We start from the raw sequence: 25,419 nt of genomic DNA, 5'->3' as shown, positions 1-25,419 counted from the left end.
TGTTTCTCATGCAAATCAAAAATATCAGTGAATTAACCACAACAACATTTAACATCACATTTTTGCATAACTGATGGTTTTTGGATCTGCGATTGGACGGAATCGTCCGGAGCGTTTGCACGTGTGCAGAAAGAGCCGAGATTTTATATAATAGAAATACTTTCTTTAATCTGAAGGTTCATCACAGACATATTCGTAAACAAGATACTTAAAAATGCAGATTTCATTAACTTTTGTCCCCATTCAGACGCTGAGTGTCGCTGTCTCTCACTCACACACACACACACACACACACACACACACACACACACACACACACACACACACACACACACACACACACACACACACACACACACACACACACACACTAAACACAGAAAAACAAAAGTGACTAAAGATTCTGCTTGATTAAAATCATCCGCTGTGGCTTCACTTCGAGTGCGCACGCACACACACGCACACACACACACACACACACACACACACACACACACAGAAAACAAAAGGTCTGCATCGGGTGGGTGGGTGGGGGAGGGGCTGCGTCGATGCGTGCAGTAACTTCTACCTGGACAAAGCAGAGATCCTGAAACAGAAACAGGATACAACGTCAGTTTAACGTCGCCCCTCTCGTGTTCTCGCCGTCGCTCGTCCGCCGCTCACTTACTGTAGCTTGTCCTGTAACAGCTCGAGCCTCTGCCGGTCCACGTAGCGCGAGAAGAGGGAGAGCAGGTTGGGAGGGGTGAAGAGGGGGGGAGAGAGGGACGAGGAGGGGACGCTGAGCAGCTCCCTCGTCACCGAAAACACCAACTCAGTCCTGAGGGAGGAGAGAGGCGGGGTCATGCTCACTGTCATTAGCACGAATCACATCAAACTTTCCCCACCAGGGGGCGCCGTTCTCCAGCAGCTGTATGGAGAGGAGTTCATCTTTTTTCAGAGATGATGAAGATCGCATGACTCACTGCACCATCTTGTGGTGGTAACTGGTATTACAGGTTCAGTTAATTCTGGAAGATTTTTAACTACTTTTTAATAAAAATAAACCAAAAGTATTTGAAACAATCTTCCAAATTAATTTTAATATCATTTATTACATGTAGCAATCCTTTTACGCTGACTTAGATGTTAAGCTGCACACTTCTGTTCTGAGTGCACGCCATACTGAGGGGCCAAGTTTGCAGCTGTGTTGCGACAGGCTGCTGGTAACAGAGGAAACCTGAAACCGTTCATCTGTCTGTTATGTGCAGACACAGCACTGGCTGAGCATCATGTGGCTGAACAGTGAAAACATTCAGGTACAAGAACGACACTGTTCAAATCTTTGACAGACCTTTGACCAGGTGCTGCTTAGACCAATTTAAAAATATAAAACGAGGGGTGGCTCAAGACTTATACACAGCACATGAAAAGTAGCCGAGCAGAGGCGTCAGTGAATCCTCTGAATACAATTATATGTTAGATTGTTTTAAAAATGACACACGCACGGCTCACCATCGATTGTCGTCCATGAGCTGACAGTTTGGGTCGGAGCTCTGCATCCTCTCACCTTCACTCAGGATCACGTAGAGCAGCGTCACGCCAAACTGGACAGAAACAGGCGTGTGCATGTGAACACATGTGGACGAACATCAGTTTGTTAAAACAAACAAACAAACAAAAAAAAAACCAGCAACAAAAATCCCCCCAAACCGTCTCCCAGAGCCAACGCATCACTCTGACAACATCAGATATACTGAAGGAGAAGAAAAGTTCTCTTTGGTCTCTGGATAAAAATCCCAGAGAGACACAAACCCAGCGACGTTTGAGGAACAGGAAGGACAAACTGTGCGTGTGAGGATCTGCAGGTGCGCTGATGTAAGCGTTCCCGTCCATCCTTCAGGGACTCCGAGCACAGCTGCGTCTCTGCAGGTGATGCTAGCTTTACACTCTTCGGCTTGTTTTACAATGAAATGAGCGCTCAGGTGTAATCATGTGATCACAGACTCTGTCAGAGCAGCTGCAGCAGCTGAAATCTGGAGTTTGGTCGTGACGTTGAAGAAAAAAAGTTCAGAAACTTTGGAAACAGGAAGTGGCACAAACGGCATTTCCTTCTGTTGCTATGGGTGACCTGGAGTGAGGCGCGTGCTCTGTGATTGGTCCGGGCTGGGCTGTGGGGCGCGTACCTTGTTGTGCAGCACTGTGGCCAGCTGGCCCTCGCTGCCTTGGAGCTCCTGGAGCAGATCTGTGAGGGAGGCGCTCGATAACGACTGGATCACTGCAGAAACCGGCTCCACCAACCAGCACAGCACCTGAAGGGAGAGCAGAGGCGTTAACGCCGCACAGACACAGGTGAAAGTGATGTCACTTCCTGTGGGGGTTACCTGGTCCTGTTTGTCCTTCTTGGCTAAAGCGGGAAGGTTGCGGGCAATTGCCATGACAACAGCAGCAGCCTGCATTGAGGGCAGGAAGGGGAGGAGCCGGGAGATGAGCCGCTTGCCCTTCCTCACCGACATGATCATCACACACTGCTCGTCACTCACTCTTCACAGAGGAGGAGAAGAAAACGTTACACCGCTGAGCCGCCTGTGACGGCGCTGATTGGACAGGGTAAGGGCCGCCCCCTCCTACCTGTCGTCCCACTCTTTCTCCCGCAGCGAGCTGCAGAGCTGCTCCGTGTTGCTCTTGTGCTGCTCCAGCAGAGCCTCGCGGTCCTCCTCCGGCGCCTGGACGAAGCACTTCTCAAAGTCCTGAACCTCCAACAGCAAACTGTACATCTGCAGGGCGGAGGGGGAGGAGGAGAGAGGAGGAGGAAGGTTACATTTCTCGAAGCGTTTCCTGCCGTCTGCATGAACATCCTGTCGTGCACGGCTCTGCTCGTCCTACCTTCTCCACTGTGTAGAGGATTTGTCGCCTCTTATTCCAAACCTGCTTCTCTCGTTTCTCCTTCAAGAAAACGGAAACAAAAAGATCAACGGGAGCTGAAACCTGATAAAACAGAAAAGCAGAACCAAACAGCTGCTGTGTCACATGTTTCTATCTGCCTGCTGGGTTTGGTGGATAAAGTGGATTCAGGACAATTTGAAGCTCGTTTCACAGGGACACTGATCCACCGTAACACCGACTGCCAGCTGTGCCGTACGTCCAGCCTCGAGTGGAGCTGCTGGGCCGCAGGCTGTTAGCAGCGTCTGCTAACGGCAAAGACTCAGGTTTCTCTCAGAGCGACATACAAACACACATGTGAGGGAAACACTGATGTATTTAGTGCCATAACGTCTCATTTATTCTCATTTCCAGCCGACTCTTAATCAGAATTCTGTTTTCCTGATTCGATCACGAGGCAGCTTTCTGATGTGATCAAACCTTTCACCAAGTTTCAGAGCATTTGAAGTTGTGGAGATCCTGCAGCTGCTTCATGGTCTCACAACGTGTTTTGTTCTTGTGCGACCTGATCGTCACCTGGTCTAAAGAAACAACCCGCTCTCATCTGAGCCTCCATTTTTGTTTATAAAGCAAACTTTCCGAATAAAGTGCAGCTGAAGCAGCGTCGGCATAAAAACGTTTGCATGTAGAAAGAAATAAAAACCTCGTCGTCTGAGCGAGTCGTCACCACGGCGTCGATCATCTTGCGGGGGTTGTTGACGCTGGAGACGGTCAGTTTACCCAGAGAGCCTGCGAACTGAACTGCAGACAGACCCGCGTCAGAGCTGAGCTCGATCAGCAGCGCGACATGTGACATCACGCGGCGAAGCGCTGGTGTGGGTTACCTGGTCTGTAGGTGTGCTCCACCTTGGCCACCTGAGGAGTGATGAGCTTGGTGGTGTGCTCCTTCTTGCTGCTGTCTTGTTCTTTCTCCTGACGCTTCTCCATTTTCTCATAGTAGTTCTACACACACACACACACACACACACACACACACACACACCATGAACAACCATCACACTGACTCGTGTGGGGCTGCTTTAGCTGAAGCAAGTGTCGGTGAAACCCACCTGATAGTAGTAGTCATCCAGGTAAGGGTCTGTGCTCTGCAGCTGCATCATCTGGATCTTCGTCACCCACTCCTTCTCTTTCTGAGTCATCAGGTTGCTGTAGGGGTCTCTGCTGCGCCGGTCCATCCCGGGCCTGCGGTCCCTGCACAGACGCAACAAGACGATGACCGCGCGTCGAATCGACCAATGAGCAGGCTGTGTTTCTCGCGCACTTGCTTACCCTCCTCGGCTCTGCATGCGCTGGGTGAGCATGCGGCGGTGCTGTGGGTGAAGGTGAGTGGTGTTGTGCCGGAGCGGCGGCGCGTGGTTAGGAGGCCCGTGAGGTGGTGGGGGGCCCATTCGGTGACCGTGCGGAGGAGGAGGGCCTCCGAAGAAGGGCCTGAAACCTCCCCCGCCTGGCAGCAGAGGAGGAGGACCGCCGCGGGGAAATCCTGCCACCTGGACACACGGGACAGTCGAGAACCTGAGAAGCTGTGAGGGAGCGTTCGCTGACATGTCATCGATCACGCTTAACGAGGTAGCCTAACATGTAAGTAATAACAACATGTATGTAAAAACATCCATCCGCTTCTCCTTTTCAGGGTCGCCGGTGGCTCTGGAGCCTATCCCAGCTGTCATTGGACGAGAGGCGGGGTACACGCTGGACAGGTCGCCAGTCTGTTGCAGGGCCAACACACAAAGATGGACAACCATTCGCTCTCACATTCACTCCTGCAGTCACACCTGTGGGCAATTTGATCAATTAACTTATCCCCACTAACTGCATGTCTTTGAACTGTGGGAGGAAGCCGGAGGACAGAACCCTCGCAAACACGGGGAGAACATGCAAACTCCACACAGAAAGACCCTGATGGTGGAATTGAACTGGCTGTGTGTAATAACATCACGTATATGTGTAATAACAACATGTATGCAAGTCTGCCAGTGTGTGTGTCTGACCTGAGAGTTGAGCAGCTGGGCGCGTTGAATCTGCGACAGAACAGGACCGACTCTGGGGGGGAACGGGCCGCGGCACAGAGGAGAGTTCTGACAACACACAAAAAAGTGACGTCAGAGTAAAACACGGTGATGAGGTCACATGACCGCGCTGTTTGTGGGGAAAACTAAAATCGGAGCAGCTGGGCCGAAGCTGTAAATATGATTCCCGCCTTTATAAACATAGACGGGTCCTTCCTGGACCTTTGTGGGTGTGACTACACACAGCAGCTCGAGCCGTCCACACAGTCACAGGTTCAAGTATTTTCATCCACAGCCCTGGTGGTGACCGCGAGGCTCCGCCTCCGCAGGTTCACCTACAGAAACCTGCTGATGTCATCAGCCCCACACAGACTGAACGCTCTTCAGTCATCCTGATTAAGCTACAATACAAAGTGCAATCATTTCATTGTGATCCCAAATCACACAGCTCCACCCTGCAGCCTCCATCAGCTCAGTGCTGAACCACCTGATCAGGTGCTGGTGGAGGTCACCACACAATCAGCTGCTAGCTCATCAACAAATACAGCAAACAGTGATATTAGCACTTTTATTGTTCCGTGGCGCGTAAATGAAAACCACATGATATTAAATCCTCACCAGTATGATTCCTGTCAAAAATAAACCTGTGATGTCTTTTCTATTTGGCCTGTAAACACGCTGCAGCGCACCGTCCTGAGCGCAGGAGTCTGCTGACTAACGCAGACGGGGCAGCGGGTGGAGAGGAAACACTCACAGCAATGTTGAGGAGGGTGTTGGGAGACAGACGCTCGGGGAAAGGAGCGGGGTATCTGTGCTGGACCGGGGCTCTCACGTGGACCGCAGTGGGATGGTGGATCTACACAAACACACACAGACAGAGGGCGGGGTTAACAGAGACTGAGCCCTTACACGCAGCCGGACGCCTGCCGTTCTGCTTCGTAACCTTAAAAGCACATCTCGGCGCCACGGCAACGTTTAAATCCTGCGACAGAAACACGTGTTCACAGCAGGGAGGGACACCCAGCAGGAAGACTTCCTGTTTCTGACCTGGTGATTCAGCGCGTGGCTCATCGGCTGTTTGGGTGGAGTCCCGATTGGCACCGCCCTCACCGGAGGGGAGCCAATCACAGGGGAAGAAGAGCGTGGAGGAGGAGCCCTCTCTGACAGATCCTCATCGTTCCTGCCCTGAGGAGCTCGTTTAGGATGGCCCACCTCTTTGATTATCGACATGAGTGGATTATCCTGAAGACAGAAATATGAACAATAACAACATTAATGTATTTAGTCGTTCATTTCTTTATGTTTGATCCTAGAATTAACACCTAAACTGAACGGTTAGCTATCCAATAAGAAGAGTAAAGTTTAACCTCCATGTGTGTGAGCAATCCCGGGGTGACGCTCACGGGGCCAAAGCCCATGCTGTTCTCCCAAATACTGTGAGAGCTCATCTATGAGAGACAGATTCAAGAAACAAACATGCACATCAGGCTTAAACCGATTCTGCTGCAGTGATCAGACTAAACACAAGACAGGAAATCTTAAATCCACCTGTTCGGAGATTTTTGGTGCATGATTCAATTTAATTTTCTCAAAAACATTTTGCCACGCTGCAAAGTCTGATACGGCACATGAAGGGAAAAACACTGACCTGGCCCATGGGGGCGGTGCCTCTGCGCAGCAAGTGCTGCTGCTGTTGGTAGCTGAGCATGGACGAGGGAGGAAGGCCTGAAGCACAACAGCAGGTTTCAGTTACACAGGGCAAACACACAGCATGCTTCTGGAGCTAATGTGAACTTAAGCTGCTGAACGAACAGCAGAAACATGGAGTCATCGCCGGCCTGATCCTAGAGCGGGAATCTTTGGGAAGCTGCCCGGCAGTTTCAGAGAGCACAGCAGCCTCACACGAGGCGTTCACTTGATCTGCTTCTGTTCAGTTTTACTGTCAAACATTAATTCAATTCAATCTTATTTATATGTCACAACAAAAGTCGCCTCAAGGTGCTTTATATTGTACAGTAGATACAGAGAAAAGCCCAACAATCATATGACCCCCTATGAGCAGCACTTTGGCGACAGTGGGAAGGAAAAACTCCCTTTTAACAGGAAGAAACCTCCGGCAGAACCAGGCTCAGGGAGGGGCGGGGCCATCTGCTGTGATTGGTGAGAGAAGGAAGACAGGATAAAGACATGCTGTGGAAGACAAATACTTTCTTGCTCCAAGTGTGTGAAAGGCTTTTCCAAATTTCGGATACCAGCGTTTCTCATGAGGCAGAAAATGACTCCTGGTTTTACCTCCCAAGTTCCCGACATGCAGAAAGCAAACAGCAGGTAGGTCTGCTCTGAGCATCGCAGCCACGAATTCAACATCAACCCTTTAGGCTCCAAAATCTGCCAGTGGGTTAAGACGCCAAGCTTTCTTACAACGACTCTTTGATGAACAACAGATCGATCAAAGAAAACAACCAAGTGCATCTTTAAAAATATGAAATTTCATCAACAGCTGCACCAAGGCCGATCAGCAAGCACTCCAGCGGGTGGTGAAAGAAGCTGGCAGAATTATTGGAACAAGTCTGCCAGAGATCAGTAATATCTTCCCCACTCGCTGTCTGAGGAGGGTGCACAGTATCCTGCGGGACCAACATCACCCTGCGCGCCACCTTTTCCATCTGCTGCCCTCAGGGAGAAGGTACAGGTCTATACAGGCCAGAACATCCAGACTGGCCAACAGCCTGTATCCACAGGCTGTGAGGCTCCTGAACTCTCTGCCCCCCTCTCACGGACAATAACCATATCCAACTTCTTAATAGCAATGAACTGGTCTGCATTGGTGCATCATATCTTTATTCTCTTCCCCCTCCTGCCCCCCCCCCCTCTTCTTAAATAGATAACTATCATATCTGATATCATATCTCACAGTACAATAATATTGAATGGGTGCATTGTTGTATTTTGTCATGTTTCTCAGGTCTTTGTCTGAATTTCTACGAACATTATTGCTAAGGATTGTCTTATTGCATTGGAGTCACACTGGGTTAAATATGTACACTTGGGTTTTAAGGGGTATTTATTATTTTCTTCTTTTTTTTGGGTTGTATGGAAGCCCCAAACGCAATTTCATTGTTCTTGACAATGACAATAAATAAATAAATACTAAATACTAAATACTAAACTTATTCAACATTTAAATTCCCCAAAATGAAGCTGCTCACACGAACCAGCTCATATAAAAGAGACCAAATGACAGACGCTACGAATCAACTGTGACCAACAGTCATGTGACAACAGATCCACAGTCAGGGTGCGCACACACACACGCACGCACGCAATTAAAATCTTGGTGACATCTTTAAAAATAAAGCCCACTGAGCGGTCGACTCATTCTCACCTGACGCAGGGAGCCCGGGAGGCAGCTGGTGCTGGGGATGCTGGTGTGGCTGGGTGGGAGGCAGGATGGGGGAGGGCTGCGGCAGGACTCTGGGCTGGTCCAGCCCCCGCAGGGCGGAGAGGCCGGATCCTGAGGAGCCGGGGGGCAGACCGGGTCTCTCAGCTGCCCCGACTCCAGCGATGGCCGGGTCAGCGTCCAGGATCAGCCTGGCCAGAGACTCGGCCAAATCCCCCTCCCCCACTCGATCCTCCACATCTGAAGTGAGAGATTACAGACTTTAAAAGATGCCGATCTCCACTTGATGCTTCAGCGTCTGATGACATCACCTACCTGATGGCGGCAGTCTAGACGAGGAAGAGGAGAAGCTGAGGGAAGCGAGGGATGATGGTGGAGGGGGATGGACTACAGAAGAAGGGATTCGGGTGGAGGACGGGCGCTCGCTTGTGCTCAAGTCTGAGTCCCCTCCCATCCCCCCTCCTCCGAACCCCAGCCCCGCCCCTAACTCGTCCCGTTCATCGAGCTCGGCGAGGCGCTTGTGTTCCTCCTGCCAGTCGTCATCTGGAACAAACAAAGAACATCAAATCTGCGCAGCCCCAAATCACATGTGAAAGGTCAAAGGTCACCACAGACAAATATGCAAAGACACAAACCATCCGACAAAATAAAAGCAGAGACGTGAGGATGAGAATCCGTGTTCATAAACACACAGAGCGCCTTCAAACCCTCAGAGGTCGCACGTACATGTGACCTCCTCGTTTATGGGGCCTCTTGGAAAATATCAGAGTATACCGGGGCTGTAAACGAGCGGCAGCGCTGTCATCCAGAAACTGAGCTCGTGTGATCTAAAATACGGTTTCTCTGCAGTCGAGCAGCACCGCGCTCCTTATAATAAAGAACCAGGCTGACAGCAGCCACCGATTTGAGCGTCTAAATGTTCTAAAAGCTTAGTGATACAAATCTACCAATAAATTACAGATTTAGCTCCCCAGTAATATATAAAATAATTATGAGTTTCTCTCCAGTAGCAATGAAGACTCCAGTAAAACTGTGGCCTACATGTCATCCTTGGTTCAATGACTTGTTCATGGTTAAATGCTTCAGCAGCACATTCAGTCTTTTCTCACTGAATGAAAGGAGGTGAGAACAGCTGGGCCTGTGTGCTAATAAAAAGCAGATGTTGTTGCAGATACTCAAAGATAATCAGGGTATAAGTCACCCTCTCAGTCATCAGCCTGTCAGAGCAGAGTCTGAGAAATGCTGCGAGCTAAGTGAAGGAGCTGACCCTGTTCCTGACGCGCTGATGCTGCTATCGTACAGCTAACTCAGTTTCATGGTTCAAACATTTCACTGCACGCTCCACAACAGCAAAGAAACTTATCAGTCATTGTGAGAACCGATGCTGCTCATTGGTTTACTCCATTTTGTTATTGTTAGACTGTGTTTGAGCAATTTGTGTGCACGACGTGTCCGACAGGCCTGAGAGCAAGAAAAAACTAGCCAGGCGTGTTTAATACGAACATCCAGGAGATCTGACAGGACAGATCCACAGTACAACCTCACCTCGTCTAGACAACAGAGTCAGACTGGAAAAAAAAGATGTTTCTTTCTTACCGATGGCCCCGGCTCCAAAAGTGTCATCATTGAATTGATCGATTTCATCTTCGTCTTCTATCAATCCATCATCTTCCTCCTCCAGCATACAGTCTTCATTCAGGGACTAAAATAAAGGAGGACAAGAGGGATGAAAAGATCTACAGATGTGAAAGACGAGGTGACCGAACAGCTGCGACTGGGACGTCAGAATAATCTGTGACTCTATAAAATAATGTCTCAACACTCAGAGCTGCAAAGCCTTCACCATGATTCTGTCTTAGTATAGTTTGATCTTGCTTAGCTTTTATACTTTCATGCTTTTTTTAACCTTATGTTTAATTTGTATTTTGCTATGTTTTATAATATTGCTACTGTTATTGTACTATTGTAAGGTGAGCTGGAGGGTCTTAAAGGTGCCTATAAATAAAATTTATTATTATTAATATTATTATAATTTCTACAGCTGCAGATATGTTGTCATCCAAAGCCCTCTCTCCATCAGCATGAGAAAAACCCTCTTGGCCTCTAAATCGTGTGGATGGTCCTGCTCGACACACGGCTCCATCAGACATTTATAGTAAATCAGATCCACGATCTTATTCATTCTCAGAGCTCTGCAATCAAAAGCATCCTCTGGGTGTGTCCGATCTGACACACAACCAGTTCAGTGAGTCTCAGAGACAATCAATTCAAAAAGCTGACGTGTTTTACTAGTGACACATAAATATTATTGCTTAAAATATGTCCTGCTGCTGCTTCAGGGCCCTTCCTCCATGTGAGGGATGATCCTGATTCAGCTGCTGTAAAACTGATGAGACATTAAACACAAGCTGACACTGTTAAAAAGTTGATTCTGTTCATCTGGACGCAGCGTTTTGTGGGAGAAACGGTTCGTCACTCATCCAGGTGACGTCTTCAGTCTCAGCTGACTGCAGGTTTCCCCAATCGTATAAACAGGACATCTCTGTGAATGGGACTCATGGTCTTTGATCAGTGGTTGTTGATCTATGGTCATGAGAATTTGCATAATTAAGACTAAGGACCTGACCTCCCAGCCCATTGTTCCTTCAGTGGGCTGGTTTCAGTCATGATGCAAATGTATGTTTATAAGACTGAAACCTGCAGTCAGCTGAGACTGAAGAAGTCACCTGGATGAGTGACGAAACGTTTCTCCCACAAAACGCTGCGTCCAGATGAACAGAATCAACTTTTTGGAGATTTACTTTCCTGGATGATTGAGATGCATCAAGACGTTTAAAAATGTTCATCAATTTTCCGATGCTTATCCAGACGGGTTCTCAGGAGCTAAACAAAGACTCCCAGACTCCTCTCTCCACTGTAACCTCCTCCAGTCTTCTGGAGGACACCTACATCCTCCCAAAGCAGCCAAAAGACTTCATTTGTCATCATGTTCTGGGTCTGCTCAGGGTCTCCTCGTGTCCGTCCTCAGCCGGGATAAACGAGAGAGCTGTGCCAGGAAGGACATTCGGCGTAAATCTGTGCTTCCTCTTGGCAACTAATGGAGCAGCCGAAAGTAAACGGCAGCATCCATACCGCCAAATAAATCTTGTTATTGATCCGGGTGCATCGTTACTCTTTACCGCAGGAACTGAAAGAGCTTCACAAATTTCTCAGCAGAGGCTTGTTTACACTCAATATAGAAAAACGTATCAAAGATGGCCCACAGGTCTCAAAAATACATTCACAGAAACTGCAACGATTGCACCAAACAATGCAGGTGCAGCAGCCTTGCACGCTTTACTCTGAATCAAAGTAAATGATGACAATATTTCTTTATTGTTTTGCCGTCTTGTGCTACGTTTCCTGATGAAACCCTCCACTTTATCCAGGCTCAGGAACTGTGCTGGAAGTGTAGTAGCTTGGCACCGTGTGAGGGAGAAGGTTATGTTAAGTTTACTTTTTAAACGTGGTCATTCCAGGTGTCAGGAACGAGGAGTACTCGGGGCAAGCTTATTGTTTAAGGACCTGTGACAGACAGCCCACGGTGAAAATCTTCACTTGAAAATCGAATAGGATTGAAAATCAATAGGTGTGATCACGGTGGCCATGTCAACTTACAAAGGTCAGGATATAATTTTAAAATTAAGCCAGATGTCTTAAGCATAGAGAGTGATGCCCAGTCTCTTCCTCGCAGTGAGAAACACAACTTCCTTTAGCACTGGTATCAGATCAGTGGATATCTAGCAGATACCTTAAGCTGCAGTGTTGGTATCTGGATCTAAACGGAGCTGGAAAAAGCTGGATCACGCCTACCAAACACTGCGCATGTCCTCAGAGGCAGCAGTAAATTCATTCTTGTCGAGCAACTGACAGATTTGTTATACGACGGTTCATTTTATGAATAAAATGCTGACTCGCTGGAGCTTACAGCACCGTTATTATCTTGTATAAACTGGCTGATCATCAGTGTGCTGTCAGGGCCACATGGACCTGTGATGACAGTTACTTTTATTTAACCCATCCAGGTGCCAGAAAGTCTGATTCAAACCGACACTGGGCCTTGGAGTGGTCAAAGTGTGCTAAACTGAGCTGCAAAAGAAACGCCTCAGCCTGAGTTGGCATTTATAGCATGTAAGTAAATACTAGGAGTAGCATTGACAACTGGCCAAATGCTAGCAGTAGCTAGCTGAGACAATGACCCTGCTTTCACTGGGAAAAACATGAAACGCAGAAGACATTAACTCAAAACAGGAACACTACGGTACTGACAAGAGAAGCCATTAGTAGCCTTCCATTTTTAAACTACCTGCTGGGAACAATAACGTTTCTTATCACAGCACTCTGGCACCCTGCAGCTAGCAGAGGTTAGAGAGAGAGTTAGCCGCAATGCTAATGCTGACGTGATATCGCATATGACTCGCGTCGATTAAATGCTGCCCTCAGAGGCCGAATACGACACAGTCAGGGCCGCTGCGACACTCCGGACTGTCACAGCGGACGCTGGTTTACTTTACAGTACTGTAACCCACACGGGCCGAGACAGGGCTCGCCGTCCCCGGTTCAGCACCAGGAAAGCGGGCTGCCTCGCAGGCCGCACCGAGTTCAGCCGCATAAACAATAGTGAACGCCGAGCACGTACAGCGCGCGCTCTGTGGTCATCGTGAGCTCTCCGGGACTCACCGGAACTCTTCCTCGGGAAAACACACCTGATTATTTCCACAGAGCTACACTCACCTGAAATCGAAACATCTATCCGCAGGCTTTCGGGAGAAGGAGAGTGCATGGGAAGCTAGGCGGCGCGCAAATGACGCCAGCAGAGGACGTCCTCTAGGACCCACGTTACGGAACGACGTGAACGAGCGCGCATTTGACGTTCGCGCTCCGGGCTGTAGCGCGCCTCCTGAAAATGAGGAAACAGAGCGAGAAAACAACAAAAACGGTAAATAAAGAAGAAAACAGCACATCAGACTTTACAGCAGCGATTTTCTCTGCACTGCAGCTCGCCGTTTGCTTAAAGTCATTATTTAATAGCTTCATTGGACTAGACCACGATCATAAAGCTTTTTTTTAGAAATAAGGAACTGCATTATAATGGCTCAGCTCAGTGTTGTGTTGTTGGAATAAATGTTTTAATGAACTCAGTGATTTCATTTATCGAAAACAAGCCATAATACGCGAATAATGTGAACGATTACATTATTAATATTACAACTATACAGTGCTGTGCGAAAGTCCCGAGCCACCCCTTTTTCCTTTGGATTATTCCCTGCGAGACAGACTTTGTTGTAATGTTTTAAAGTGGTCCTGAGCAGTAGGTCTCCACAGTGGGCTGTTTTTGCACTTGTGCTTGTGCCTGAGCATTTTCAGAGGAATGATTTTTTTATTCTTGGCTTGTTAAGCCGCCCAACTCTGCCTCATCACAGCCAGCTCAGCAGAAAATACATTTTAAGTTGCTTCTTTAGGCACTTTGTTACCAGCAGCCTGACAGATCATTCATTCCCATTTGTTTAGTTGTTTAGTGTTAGTGTCATTTGTACTAAAAGTTCAAATACTGATTCAAATTCTTTACTCCAGTAAATACAATACAATACAATTTTATTTATATAGCACATGCCAAAGTGCTTCCCAGAATGAGTTAAGAGCAATAATAAATACAAATATAAAATACAACATAGAAATAAAATATACTAACAGGCGGGTGACATAACTAACCAATAATACACCAGGCATAGTAGGCACCAGTGAAGTCCACACACAATGCTGAAGGTTAAAACATTATAAACATTAACAGAGTGATAAAGATAAGTTCCAGTACGCTAAAACAAACACAAAAAACCAGGAGCACGAGAGTCCAGAACCAAAACACGACAGTCCACTAGTCCATAACACAGTCAGGGGGCCGACCGTGCACACAGCAACGGCGGCGACGGGCAAACAGTTCTGGGGGCCGACCGTGCACACGGCAACGGCGGCGACGGGCAAACAGTTCTGGGGGCCGACCGTGCACACGGCAACGGCGGCGACGGGCAAACAGTTCTGGGGGCCGACCGTGCACATGGCAACGGCGGCGACGGGCAAACAGTTCTGGAGGCCGAACTCTTGGAAGGTAGTGGCGGCCACTGAGCAGGTCCGGAGGACGGCCGCGATGCCAGCGGCGGCGACGAACTCCTTCCGGAGGCCGTCCCCGAAGGCCATGATGCCATCTTAGAGGCCCGGAAAACGGCCGGCAGAGGCGAGGCGGAACGGGTCGAGCTGGCACTGACGGCGGCGTGGCAACCACAGGACCAGACGGGGCCGGACCAGACGAAGGCGGAGCTGAAGCCGGACCAGGCGCGGATGAGGACGCGGAGGCCGGACCAGGTGCAGATGAGGACGCGGAGGCCGGACCAGGCGCAGATGAGGACGCGGAGGCCGGACCAGGCGCGAATGATGGCAGCGGGACGGCTGCGGAACCTGACGGCAGCGGGACGGCTGCGGAACCTGACGGCAGCGGGACGGCTGCGGAACCTGACGGCGGTGATGCTGCAGGAGGTGATGTGGAGATGTGCTGGCTGGGTCCTCCAGGACCACCAGCAGATGTGAGGATGTACTGGCTGGGTCCTCCAGGACCCTCAGCTAACGAGGCGTGGTGCTGGGTGGGCTCCTCGGACCCTCCAGCAGACGTGGCATGAGGCTGGACGGGCTCCTCGGGCCCTCCAGCAGACGTGGCATGAGGCTGGACGGGCTCCTCGGGCCCTCCAGCAGCCGACACTTGAGGCTGGCTGGGTTCTCCTAAACCCCCAGCAGACGACACTTGAGGCTGGCCGGGCTCCTCAGGCCCTCCAGCCGATGAGGCAGGACGCTGGCTGGGTTCACCTGAACCCCCAGCTAACATGACGTGAGACTGGACGAGCTCCTCAGGTCCTCCAGCCAACGAGGCAGGACGCTGGCTGGGTTCACCTGAACCCCCAGCTAACATGACTTGAGACTGGACGGGCTCCTCAGGCCCTCCAGTGGAACCAGTCTCTGAAGCAGCAGGTACGGAGACCTCTGCCAGTGGGGACACTGGCTGGGACTGAGCAGCACTTTGGCTAGACTCAGGCAGCAACAGTGGGATACAGTCCTCAGAGGGCTGAAAGTGTTCCCCAATACACTTAGCAGAGGACTGAGGCGGACGGGTGAACTCACTTGAACTCTCAGGGGGTGCTGAGAGCCGAGGCTGTTCTGGTGAGTTCTCCGGTGAGGCTGCTGGTGCTGGCGTCTTGACCTCTAGGGGTCCAGAGTTGGCTGGTGACTGACACCCAGCCTCTGGGGAGGCCCTAGAGGGAGCAACTGTCTCTGAGATGGCCAGCTTAAATGAACCAGCAAAAGTTTGTGTGGAGTGTGTTCCCTGCTTGTAATGAGGCTGTGAGGATAAAGGCTGGGTAAATGAGTGGACAGGCTGCTGAACTGGTGGCAACTGAGCTACAGGTAGCGAAGTAGTAACAGGTGGTGGAGTGGCTGGCTGAACTGATAATAAGGCTGATGAATCTCTTGCCAACTGAGCTATTGACTGGGCTATGGACTGTAACATGGTGTCTACTGGGTCTGACTGTGACTGTAATGGAGGTGATGATTGAGCAGCTGACTGAGTTAGCGACTGCTGGGCAGCTAACCGAGCTACCGGCTGAGCAGCTGACTCAACGAACACAGCCCCGGTATAAACAGTCATATGAACTGGTGAAACAGACGGAGCGTCTTTTCCACTCACCACAGCCGGCAGTTCCGAAGTCCTAATCTCCGGCTGTGGGGCGACGCGCCAGTGGCGCGATAGTCGCTTCCTCCCGGGCAAAACCTCCGGCGGGCCGGGCAAAACCTCCGGCGGGCCGGGCAAAACCTCCGGCGTCCGGCTGGGTTGGGAAGCGGTAGCGGCTGGTGGGTGTAGGTGAAGTTCGTGAAGGATGAAGTCTTGCACGAGTGGGTGTAGTGAGTCCAATAGCCAGGGATAATCCGTGAGCAGCTGTTGCAGTCTGGCTTCCAGAACGTGGAGGAATGCTTCTCCCTCATGCTCTAGCCACAGGTTGATTATTTTTGAAGCGGAGTTCGTGATGAGGTCCCGAAGCTCCGTGGGTGTGGTGAATGCCGCTGGATCCATATCTGGCTGGTCCGTACTGTCACGGCGAGTGAGGTGAGCCGTGTGGAGGAAATGAAGGAGGATCCAAATGCAGGCAGTCGTGAAGGTGTAAAGGTGGTTTATTGAACATGAAAGTAAATACAAACGGCAAATGGAGCTAGAACTAAACTATACTGGGATCAACTAAACTACAGAGCACAAACCTTAACGAGAACGACCAGAAGAGACTAACGGCGGACAGCAGGGAGAACACATGGGTGAGACATGGTAGAAACACAGATGAGGCAGGTTGGAATACACAGACGGACCAGCAACTACAATAACGGAGGACATGACTTAAATACACCCAGAGAAACACAGGGGAATTACACACAGCTGAGAATGATCAACAAGACGAGACAGAGGTAAAACTGAACACACTCACATGAGACCCAGACCTTCACAATAAAACAGGAAATGAGAACACCACACCAAGACGCAGACATGACACTGAGAGACAGACAGAATGACACATGGAACCTGAACTAAACTAAACGTGAGATACAACCGAGAACAAATCCTTAAACATGAAACTCAAATAATAAACATCATAATCATCATCATAAACACAACAAGAGAACAAGAAAACAATCCCTGATGCAAACTAAAACCAAAACATAATAACCTCAAACATAGAATAACAAAAACATGAAACTCCACATACTGGGTCCAACGGACCCAGACCCGTGACATTTAGTCTGCCTCAGTTTATATGAACAAACATAATGTGACATGTACAGATTTAACAACACGAGGACTTCCGTGTGAGCTTTAAATGAGCGTCCTTCCTTTACCTCTAAGCTCTCCTCTTCCTCTCCTCTCCTGTCCTTCTTTCTTATCTTTCTCCATCTCTGAGTGATGTTAGCTCTCTTTCTTCTCTCTCCCTGTGAAATAAGCAGCTGGAGCTTTAGCTGCAACACACCGTGAGACAAACAGTTTGTGTGTTTGCTGATGTTTGTTGAGCTCATAGAAAGGCTGCATTTAAATTTTTTTTAATTGTTGGAATTAGGGATGGGTACCGGTGTCCGGTGCCATGATGGCACCGGTTCTGACATAAACGGTAGTAACCAGACCGAAAAGCAGCGCACATTTCGGTGATTTTTTTTCCTGAGCTGTGATACACTTCTAGCCAATCATTTTACGTTTCCGAGGATAGTAGGCGGGTCCAGGTACGTACGTTCTGTTAGAGCAGAGCTACAGATTAAAAATGTCCAAGGTGAAGCGGTCAAAGTCTGGCTGTACTTCACAGCAAAATATGCAAACTCAGCAGCAACAAGTGCTTTAAGCTGATACTGTGATACTGTCAAAGGAGGTAACACCTCGAATCCGATGAAACACCTGGCGACGCATAGCGTTTTTTTTAAAAGCCCAGAAATGCGCCGTATTTGATAGCTTGCTGCGAGACCTCACACTGTGCACGTTGGGTGGGTTGCCAGTTATCGGACCCGGAGCAACATCCCCCAAAAACCCGAAGAGGAGAGTTCTGGCCCCTAGCCCTGCCAGTGCAGCAGAAATGATGAGGATGATGATGCAGCAGCAGCTGTTCTTCTCTGCGTGAGTAGCTTAATGTTGTTCGTGTGTAATTTACGTTGAGTAGGCTAACCACGTTATTACATTAATGCATGTAAGGTGAACTAGCAAACATCATCATAGCTACATGTCTTCTTGTTTGATGGCAGATACTCCCTTCACCCTGGCCAAAAAGGCTAAAATGCCCAAAGAAAAAGTGGAAAACAGCTGAACATGAGAGGTTTTTGGACAAAGTTTGTGTTCTCCATTCTTTAAGCACCGGTTCGAGCACCGTTTAAGCACCGGCACCGTTTCAAAAGTACCGATTTGGCACCGGTATCGGATAAAACCTAAACGATACCCATCCCTAGTTGGAATTATGAGAATAGAATCGTACAATCAGAGTTTGATCCTTCATGCAATAACACCTCCAGTCTCATTAGAGTTGTACAAACTCTGTTTTAGCTTTATGTATAATAATAATCATCCATTTATGTGCACTTTGCAGTAAATTGTCTATTTTAAATAATTAACTAATATATAATAATATTATATTACATTATTATTAATAGTATGATATTATTAAAATATAATATAATAAAATATTTCTATTTTCTCAGCAAAATATAAAGAAATGAGTGACTCATGACTTTTGCACAGTACTGTATCTGCAGTTTTACACGTGAAAAAGTAAAATTGTAAATGTGCAAAAATGAGATGCTGTTGTGTGTGTGTTTTATCCCACAGTAGAGCTGTAATATTGCCACATACTTACTGAAATCTTTTACTGAAATGCATTTTTTATCTCTAACTCTGATTATTTTGTTATTTCTTTAGTTATAACTGTGCGAGCGGCTCTCTACATAATAACAGCTGCGCACTGGCTCAGCACTGATGCACACATGGAATTTAAACAATACATCAAAGTGCAGTTTTTGCATTTTTACCAGAAACAGCGCAGTGCCTCCTCACAGTGAAAGCAGAGCTCCTGAATACTTGCATGTGTGTGAGTGTGTTGCGTGCTGAGCTCCACCATGGTTCAGTGGCAGCTCTGCACTCCGGAGAACCTGATGTATTCAGGGTTTGGCCGTCCTTTTCCACGACACGGCCTCCAGCTGCTCTTTTGGTTTTCCAACCAGTGTGTGACCTGCGAGGTCGTCCAGCTGGTGGTCACCATGAAGGTAAGATCAGGTCTGTGTGTGTCTGTGTGTGTGTGTGTGAATCAGACTAACACCTGATGTGTTTCCACAGCTGGTGTCGGACTGTCAGCCGGAGAACGGGAACTTCGGCTTCCACCTGTTTGGAAACATGGAGGAGCTCCTTCCTGTTCTGAGCAGGCCCAGGAAGAGCAGGAGTAAGGTGTGCCATGTTTGTTTGGTAGTTTCACAGGTAGAGATCAGTCTGCTTCCTGTTAGGGGAACCGCCCAGCTGGTTATGGTTCAGTAAAAACACTTCAGTTTGAGGTTTCAAGCTCTCAGCTGGAATCTGAATGGGCAAACATGTCATTATAAGTGAAATGAGAAGAAGGGGAAAGGCGGGAGCGTGCAGGTGGGAGTAGGACTCAGACTGTAGGGGCAAAGTGCTGTTTTATTCCTCCTGTGACAGCCTCTGCCCTCCATCTTTACTCTCTTTCCAGGTTACGTACTTTGAGGTTGGCAACCTGAGCACAGAAACTTATCCTGCTTCTGCACACCTGCCGGCGTACGTGAGGGAAAATTATCGGTCGGGTGTCAGAAGCAACAACTCCAACATCGATCGCATCATCATTGGTTACCGGGTGAGGACCCGGGTGGTGGAGACGGTGTACATCACTGAGCACGACCCAGCCGCCTTTGGGAGGTTCAGATTCGACAGGACTTTTGAAATCAGCTGTGAACTGATCCAGGCCCTGCAGAACCCCCAGCTGGACCTCACCAGCTTCCTCATCCAGATGGGCTACTACGTAAATGTGCTCCAGGGCATAGGAGAGACCCCCTACTCGGATCCATCAGCTCAGCAAACCTGCAGCGTGGTGCAGTACTACAGCGGATCCACACAGCAGCCCAGCAGCTACGAGCAGCACGTGCACTACAGCTACAACACATCAGCACAGAGCGGGCCTGCAGCTAACTACAGGAAACTACCGGCGTACAGTTACTGGAAGCTGCCTCGTGAAGGTAAACCTGCAGTCAGGGTTCAGTTTAGCTTCACATGTAAAAGTTTTTAATGGCAGAAAATGTGGAATATGTCTGACTGGCTTCTTTGGTCAGGTCGCCCGAGTTCAAGCTGAGATGTGCGCTTCGTTTGAGGTTTTATTTCCCCAGATTTGCATTGTTTTTATGATTTGTCGTTTTGGTTTTCTTTCACAAGAAGCACTCGAGTTGGAAGCAACTGGACGTCTTATCCAGATGTGCAGAAGTCTCAGTGATGAGGTGAAACATCTAAAAAAAGACGTCCAGTCGTTTTCCACTTAACTGCTTCAGATGATCATGAGCTGTAGCAGCAACTGCACCTGTTAAAAGGCCAGGACTTTATGATGTAATGTGACCTTTAACCTCTGCTATTTATTTAAAATCAAACCATGTGTGTCATGTTTCCCTACAGACAATGAGCTGGTGTCATATCTGTGCTTTTACTTTAGCTTTTTATATCACCTGTAGGGTCTGCTGAAGAATTGGCTCCTGTAAAAGTTCTGGACATGAACCTAGAAATGAAGCTCCCATATTTAGACGTGATTGTTCAGAGCTGCTACACCGCGAGCCAGATTCCATTTTAAAGACTTTCTGAATTTCTGTCTTCAGCTTTCAGTGGAAAACCAAAGAAGCGGGATGGCGGCGAGGACTTTGGCTTCCTGAAGCTTCTTCTCGGCGCTGGAGCGCTCTACTTAGCAGCCAAGTGTCTGTTCTGGTTACTCGGCAGCTGGTGGAGCGAAGACGTGGACGGAGACGTGGCGCTGAAGCCACAGTGGACTCCGACGTTTTGGCGCCGCGCTCCCAGCGATCGGCACACGCACGTCATGCTGGATTACGTCTTCTAAAACTCACACGTGGTATCAAATGTCACACAAAGCTGTGGACTTTCTGGACTCCAGCCTGTGCACTGTGCTGTTTTCCACACTGGAGGAAAAATGATCATTTTAAACGATTTTAAGGTGTTTTTGCTTTATGTTTGACACAGACTGGACCAAAATCACATTACGCATTCATCCATGCATCCAGCTGAATCTGTAAACACTGAAGTGCTGATCTCTGAAATCTTACATTTTAAAAATCAGTGCAGTATTCATGTGATGGTTCCTGTTCCAGGAAGCAGCTTTAGCTCCAGATGACTCAGTTTCCACTTCCACAAAGTCAGCTCTGATTATTTTCATTAGTGGAGAAAGAAAGCCATCACCAATCGAGCTCCGATACCACCATTCACCGCGGCAACGGAAAAATAAAGAGCAGGGCAGCGATTTTAATCCAGAAGACGAAGCAATATGAGCGTGTGTCAGGACGGGCGCATCAGAGATCACACACTCGCAGTGAGACTGGTTTTGGTCGTTTTTAGTGGAAAATAAACTCAAACTTTGAATCAAATATTGTTTGACATAATTTAAAAACTAGAGCTCAAAATTTCAGCATGAAATGTAATCAGATTACAGACTGTCTGTAGGTTCTTTTAGTCGTGTTTGAGACTAAATATTCACATTGGGTCTTGGGAATGAGGCGTGGGCTGGGAAGGCCACAGATTTCTCTCCACAGGTTCGACTCCCGAGGCTGGAAGCAGAGAACAGTGAGTTCAACAAACAGCTTGACCCCAGCAACAAGGTGACACCACAGCACCAGAGGCCAGCGCACACACTAACACAGGTGAGTTCACTGCCCACTGCCTCCAGGTGCGAGGACTCGTAGAGCACGAGTGTTGAACATTTAGATTCTGTCGATCGTGTCGGAGAATGGCCGACACAAATGGAGATGCTTTGAAACCAGTAACTCCAGTAAAGTAACTCCAGTAAAGTAACTCCAGTAAAGTCCAAGAATGAAGCAGAGAGCCGGAAATGAGCAGAACTTTAAGGCAGGTCGCACAAACATGGATAAAAGTGCGTTAGCTGTTTGACACAGACATACGGAGGGCCAGGAGTGACTAAATGAAGTAATGTAATACACCATTAAATAATTGATGAAATGTTTAATTAATTAATTAATGAAACATATTTTGAGAAGTAATTAAATGACCATTCATTTATTTATTTCAAATTTTAATTAATTATTGACACAATTCATTAATTCATTTTGTCACTCCTGGTGCTCCGTATCTCTGTACCTCTTTTTACTGGTCGCCCAACTTTCAGCAGACCATATTAGGTCGAGTAAACCTCGAGGTATTTCTCTGCTGGACAGAAATCTAATCATCGCTCTTTTTTTCTGAAGAACGAAAACCAAATCTCTGCCGCTTTGGATTCAGTAAAATTGTTCCCTGGACCTGAGATCTGAATATTAACAGGTGTGAACGTATGGCTACGACATCCTTAAATCTGGAAGCTATCATTCAGAAAACCCAACGCAGACTAAACAGTGTCTCCTGAGAGATCTCTGAGGAAGAGGAGGAAGAGTTCTGATCGCCAAAGCGTCGCTCCGTGTGGAGAAAAATCCTTCAAACAACATCGACAAGGTGCTCTGTAACTTTGTGTGGAGAAATGCGACTCAGTATTTAAGGAAACCTGTTCTCAGCACTTTAAACAATACATCTAAGATTAATTGGCTAAAATATTGACAAAAATATCCCAACTGCACCTGGAATGTTTTTCTCCTCCATGTGATCTCTAAACTAGGCGCTTTAAACTTTTTTGGCATTAATCAAATCCCAATTAAAATTTCTGCTTTTCATTGCCGAACCTTTTTGTCACGGACTCTCATGGACACTTTATACAGACACAAATCCCTCTTTATGGAATACCGGTTTCTTAATATCCCGCCTGGGGATTATGCTCAAGTTTGTGCTGTTCTGGTCACGTCCCAATCCAAACCCTCAGCAGTGGTCTTATTATCACCATCAGATACGGCTGCAGGCAAAATACGCTTCTCTAACAATCTAACCAAGCAATACACACTCAAGTATAGAGTGGGACGAAATGTCTGGATCAAAGGTGCAAACTGTAAAAATAACAATGAAACAATTCAAATATACAACAGTGCCGAACTTGAACAGAAATAGAAAAGAATGAGAAAAAATAAACACAAACGTGCACAGACAGAGTCACACACAGATTTCCAGAAATAACAATAAATCAATCAGAGTCTTATTTCAACGGGAAACTGTTGCGACTCCTCATATCATCTCATACTGGGGAAAGTTCGTAGACAACACAAACTGGACAAAGGTCTGGCTCTTCCCAACTGATATTTGATCACGTTAAAGAAATTTCCTTTACATTAATTCGGTTAAAATCTAAATCCAGAAAGGCTTCAAAGAGAACGTTGATGTCAGCGGCAGCTTTTGTTCTGATCACACTGAAACATCTGTCCATCTGTTATTAGACTCAATTGGCTTCTGTCAAAATGTAAAAGAACCCACCCACCACTTTAATCACACTCTAGATCTTGTTTTAACATATGGCATCGAAACTGAACATTTAACAGTGTTTCCTGAAAACCCTCTCCTGTCTGATCATTTCCTGATAACATTTACATTTACAATAATTGATTACACAGCGGTGGAGAGTAGACTTTATCACAGTAGATGTCTTTCTGAAAGCGCTGTAACTAAGTTTAAGAATATAATCCACCCACTGTTATCATCTCCAATGCCCTGTACCAACACAGAGCAGAGCAGCTATCTGAACGCTACCCCAACAGAGGTCGATTATCTTGTTAATAATTTCACCTCCTCACTACGTACGACTCTGGATACTGTAGCTCCAGTGAAAACTAAGGTCTCTAATCAGAAGTACCTGACTCCGTGGTATAATTCTCAAACTCGTAGCCTAAAGCAGACGACTCGTAATCTGGAGAGGAAATGGCGTGTCACAAATTTAGAGGATCATCATTTAGCCTGGAGAAATAGTTTGCTGCTTTATAAGAAAGCCCTCCGCAAAGCCAGAACATCTTACTATTCATCACTGATTGAAGAAAATAAGAACAACCCCAGGTTTCTCTTCAGCTCTGTAGCCAGGCTGACAAACAGTCAGAGCTCTGCTGAGCCAACCATCCCTTTAACGTTAACTAGTAATGTCTTCATGAACTTCTTCACAAATAAAATTTTAATCATTAGAGAAGAAATGACCAATAATCATCCCACAGATGTAATATCATCTGAAAAGTCACCTGCAACGCCAAAATCTGGCATTGCACCTGCAGAGCATCCAGGAAAATGCTCTGCAGGTGTTTCCTCTAAAATGTCAGAGAATGGTTCTGTGTCAGTGCCATCTTCCAAGGTTGAGAAATTGTCCGATGACCTCGCCTTCTTCCTCTTCGCGAGCGTTCTTATAAAATCTAAATCTGAGACCAAACAGTCTGTGTCTCTGTCAGCAGAACTAGACGTGGCCATCAACCGTCTGAGAGACCTGATCAAGCCTGAACTCAGCAGCACAGAGTCCACCACGAGTCTCATCAATGACCAGAAACAGTTCATGAAGAAAATAGCCAAATCCCTCATCAGGGAGTTTGGCTCCCCAGAACGGGTCTTACATGCTGCGATGGAAAGTAATTCATCTTTTGATGAGGCTGTGATAAGGCATCTAAAAATCAGCCTGGGAGTCATCCCCAGTCCTCCAAAGAAATCCAAAATTTCCAGGTTCTTTTCAGCGGTGGGAAAAGCTCTGCGAAAGCCCCTTAGGTGGTGCATCAAAGCCAAGCTTAGGTGGGGAGGGGGAAGTAACAAAAGTGACCGGGTCAGAAAAAGGAGTCAAGGAGGCGAAACAATAAAATAAAACAATTTTATTGAAGAAGTTCAACTAAAAGAGACGGACAAGCCGCTATCACCATAAAGGAAACACAAACAAAAGTCAGGCGTAGGTCAAATAAAGCAAAAAGTCAAAATGAAACCGCAGCTCACTAGCTGTACCCACACAAAATGGCACTCTGGCCCAGAGCTCACCCTGCTCTGGGCTTAAATACCCTTAATTGCTGATGGGAGTCAGCTGCGCCGGAGGGAAAGGTGGCATCTCAGGCAGGAGGTAGTGGGACACGCCCACACAGGCACCCTCAGGAGAGAGAGAGAGAGGCTAGGGCCGTAACACATTTATTAAAGTCGGTGTAACTGCACTGGTCATGGATCGACTTTTTGTTGATGACTTACTTGGCATTTGTGTATCAGTGAAGATGATATTAGCCAAAGCTTTCACTGGAAGTCAGCTGCTGGTGTCCAGCGTTAGACATGTTCTCACTGTGTGCGTGCGCAGTGTGCTACTTTGAACAGGTAAAGGAAACCAGCATTAATGAAATACTAGTCAGATG

The 25,419-nt window shown here is 47.6% G+C and overlaps 2 protein-coding genes across 6 annotated transcripts; one reads left to right on the top strand and one right to left on the bottom strand.

Moving 5' to 3' along the window:
• Positions 1 to 141: 141 nt before the first annotated feature.
• On the bottom strand, positions 142 to 13,222 carry patl1 (PAT1 homolog 1, processing body mRNA decay factor). The gene is made up of 20 exons (XM_085278161.1): positions 13,099 to 13,222; positions 9,922 to 10,027; positions 8,641 to 8,868; positions 8,311 to 8,565; positions 6,574 to 6,650; positions 6,293 to 6,373; positions 5,973 to 6,167; positions 5,680 to 5,781; positions 4,908 to 4,994; positions 4,189 to 4,406; positions 3,969 to 4,110; positions 3,744 to 3,861; positions 3,563 to 3,660; positions 2,863 to 2,922; positions 2,608 to 2,753; positions 2,361 to 2,520; positions 2,163 to 2,288; positions 1,492 to 1,583; positions 668 to 817; positions 142 to 586 (listed from the first exon to the last, which is right to left on the bottom strand). The coding sequence occupies exons 1-20, from the start codon at positions 13,111 to 13,113 to the stop codon at positions 565 to 567; spliced, it is 2,478 nt and encodes an 825-aa protein (XP_085134287.1). The 5' UTR covers positions 13,114 to 13,222; the 3' UTR covers positions 142 to 564.
• Positions 13,223 to 13,227: 5 nt separating this feature from the next.
• On the top strand, positions 13,228 to 21,555 carry LOC146573365 (uncharacterized). Of its 5 annotated transcripts, none has more exons than XM_085278175.1 (5): positions 13,228 to 13,303; positions 18,842 to 19,185; positions 19,256 to 19,363; positions 19,641 to 20,160; positions 20,785 to 21,555. In XM_085278175.1, exons 2-5 carry the CDS (start codon positions 19,039 to 19,041, stop codon positions 21,018 to 21,020), a joined length of 1,011 nt encoding a protein of 336 aa, XP_085134301.1. In that variant the 5' UTR covers positions 13,228 to 13,303; positions 18,842 to 19,038; the 3' UTR covers positions 21,021 to 21,555. The 5 variants fall into 5 exon arrangements, with proteins under 5 accessions (XP_085134301.1, XP_085134304.1, XP_085134302.1 ...); XM_085278178.1 differs by having other exon boundaries at positions 13,270 to 13,303; positions 18,955 to 19,185; XM_085278176.1 differs by lacking the exon at positions 13,228 to 13,303 and adding an exon at positions 13,324 to 14,724 and having other exon boundaries at positions 14,755 to 19,185.
• The last annotated feature ends 3,864 nt before the right edge of the window (positions 21,556 to 25,419 follow it).

This window comes from Mchenga conophoros, linkage group LG6, assembly GCF_057382185.1.
Source record: "Mchenga conophoros isolate Kocher_MC1m ecotype Shallow Benthic linkage group LG6, M_conophoros_male_GT1.1, whole genome shotgun sequence".
Lineage (NCBI taxonomy): Eukaryota > Metazoa > Chordata > Actinopteri > Cichliformes > Cichlidae > Mchenga > Mchenga conophoros.
This window is presented reverse-complemented; position numbering and strand designations above follow the sequence as displayed.

What these genes read in the sequence shown, in the direction of transcription:
- patl1 (XM_085278161.1), bottom strand. An exon ending in TCCCGGGCTCCCTGCGTCAG is followed by an intron (nt 6,651 to 8,310) that starts GTGAGAATGAGT and finishes GTTGTGCTTCAG; the next exon opens with GCCTTCCTCCCTCGTCCATG. An exon ending in TGGATGACTACTACTATCAG is followed by an intron (nt 3,862 to 3,968) that starts GTGGGTTTCACC and finishes GTGTGTGTGTAG; the next exon opens with AACTACTATGAGAAAATGGA.
- LOC146573365 (XM_085278175.1), top strand. Translation starts at nt 19,039, where the DNA reads ATGGTTCAGTGGCAGCTCTGCACTCCGGAGAACCTGATGTATTCAGGG. An exon ending in AGCTGGTGGTCACCATGAAG is followed by an intron (nt 19,186 to 19,255) that starts GTAAGATCAGGT and finishes GTGTTTCCACAG; the next exon opens with CTGGTGTCGGACTGTCAGCC. An exon ending in CCAGGAAGAGCAGGAGTAAG is followed by an intron (nt 19,364 to 19,640) that starts GTGTGCCATGTT and finishes CTCTCTTTCCAG; the next exon opens with GTTACGTACTTTGAGGTTGG.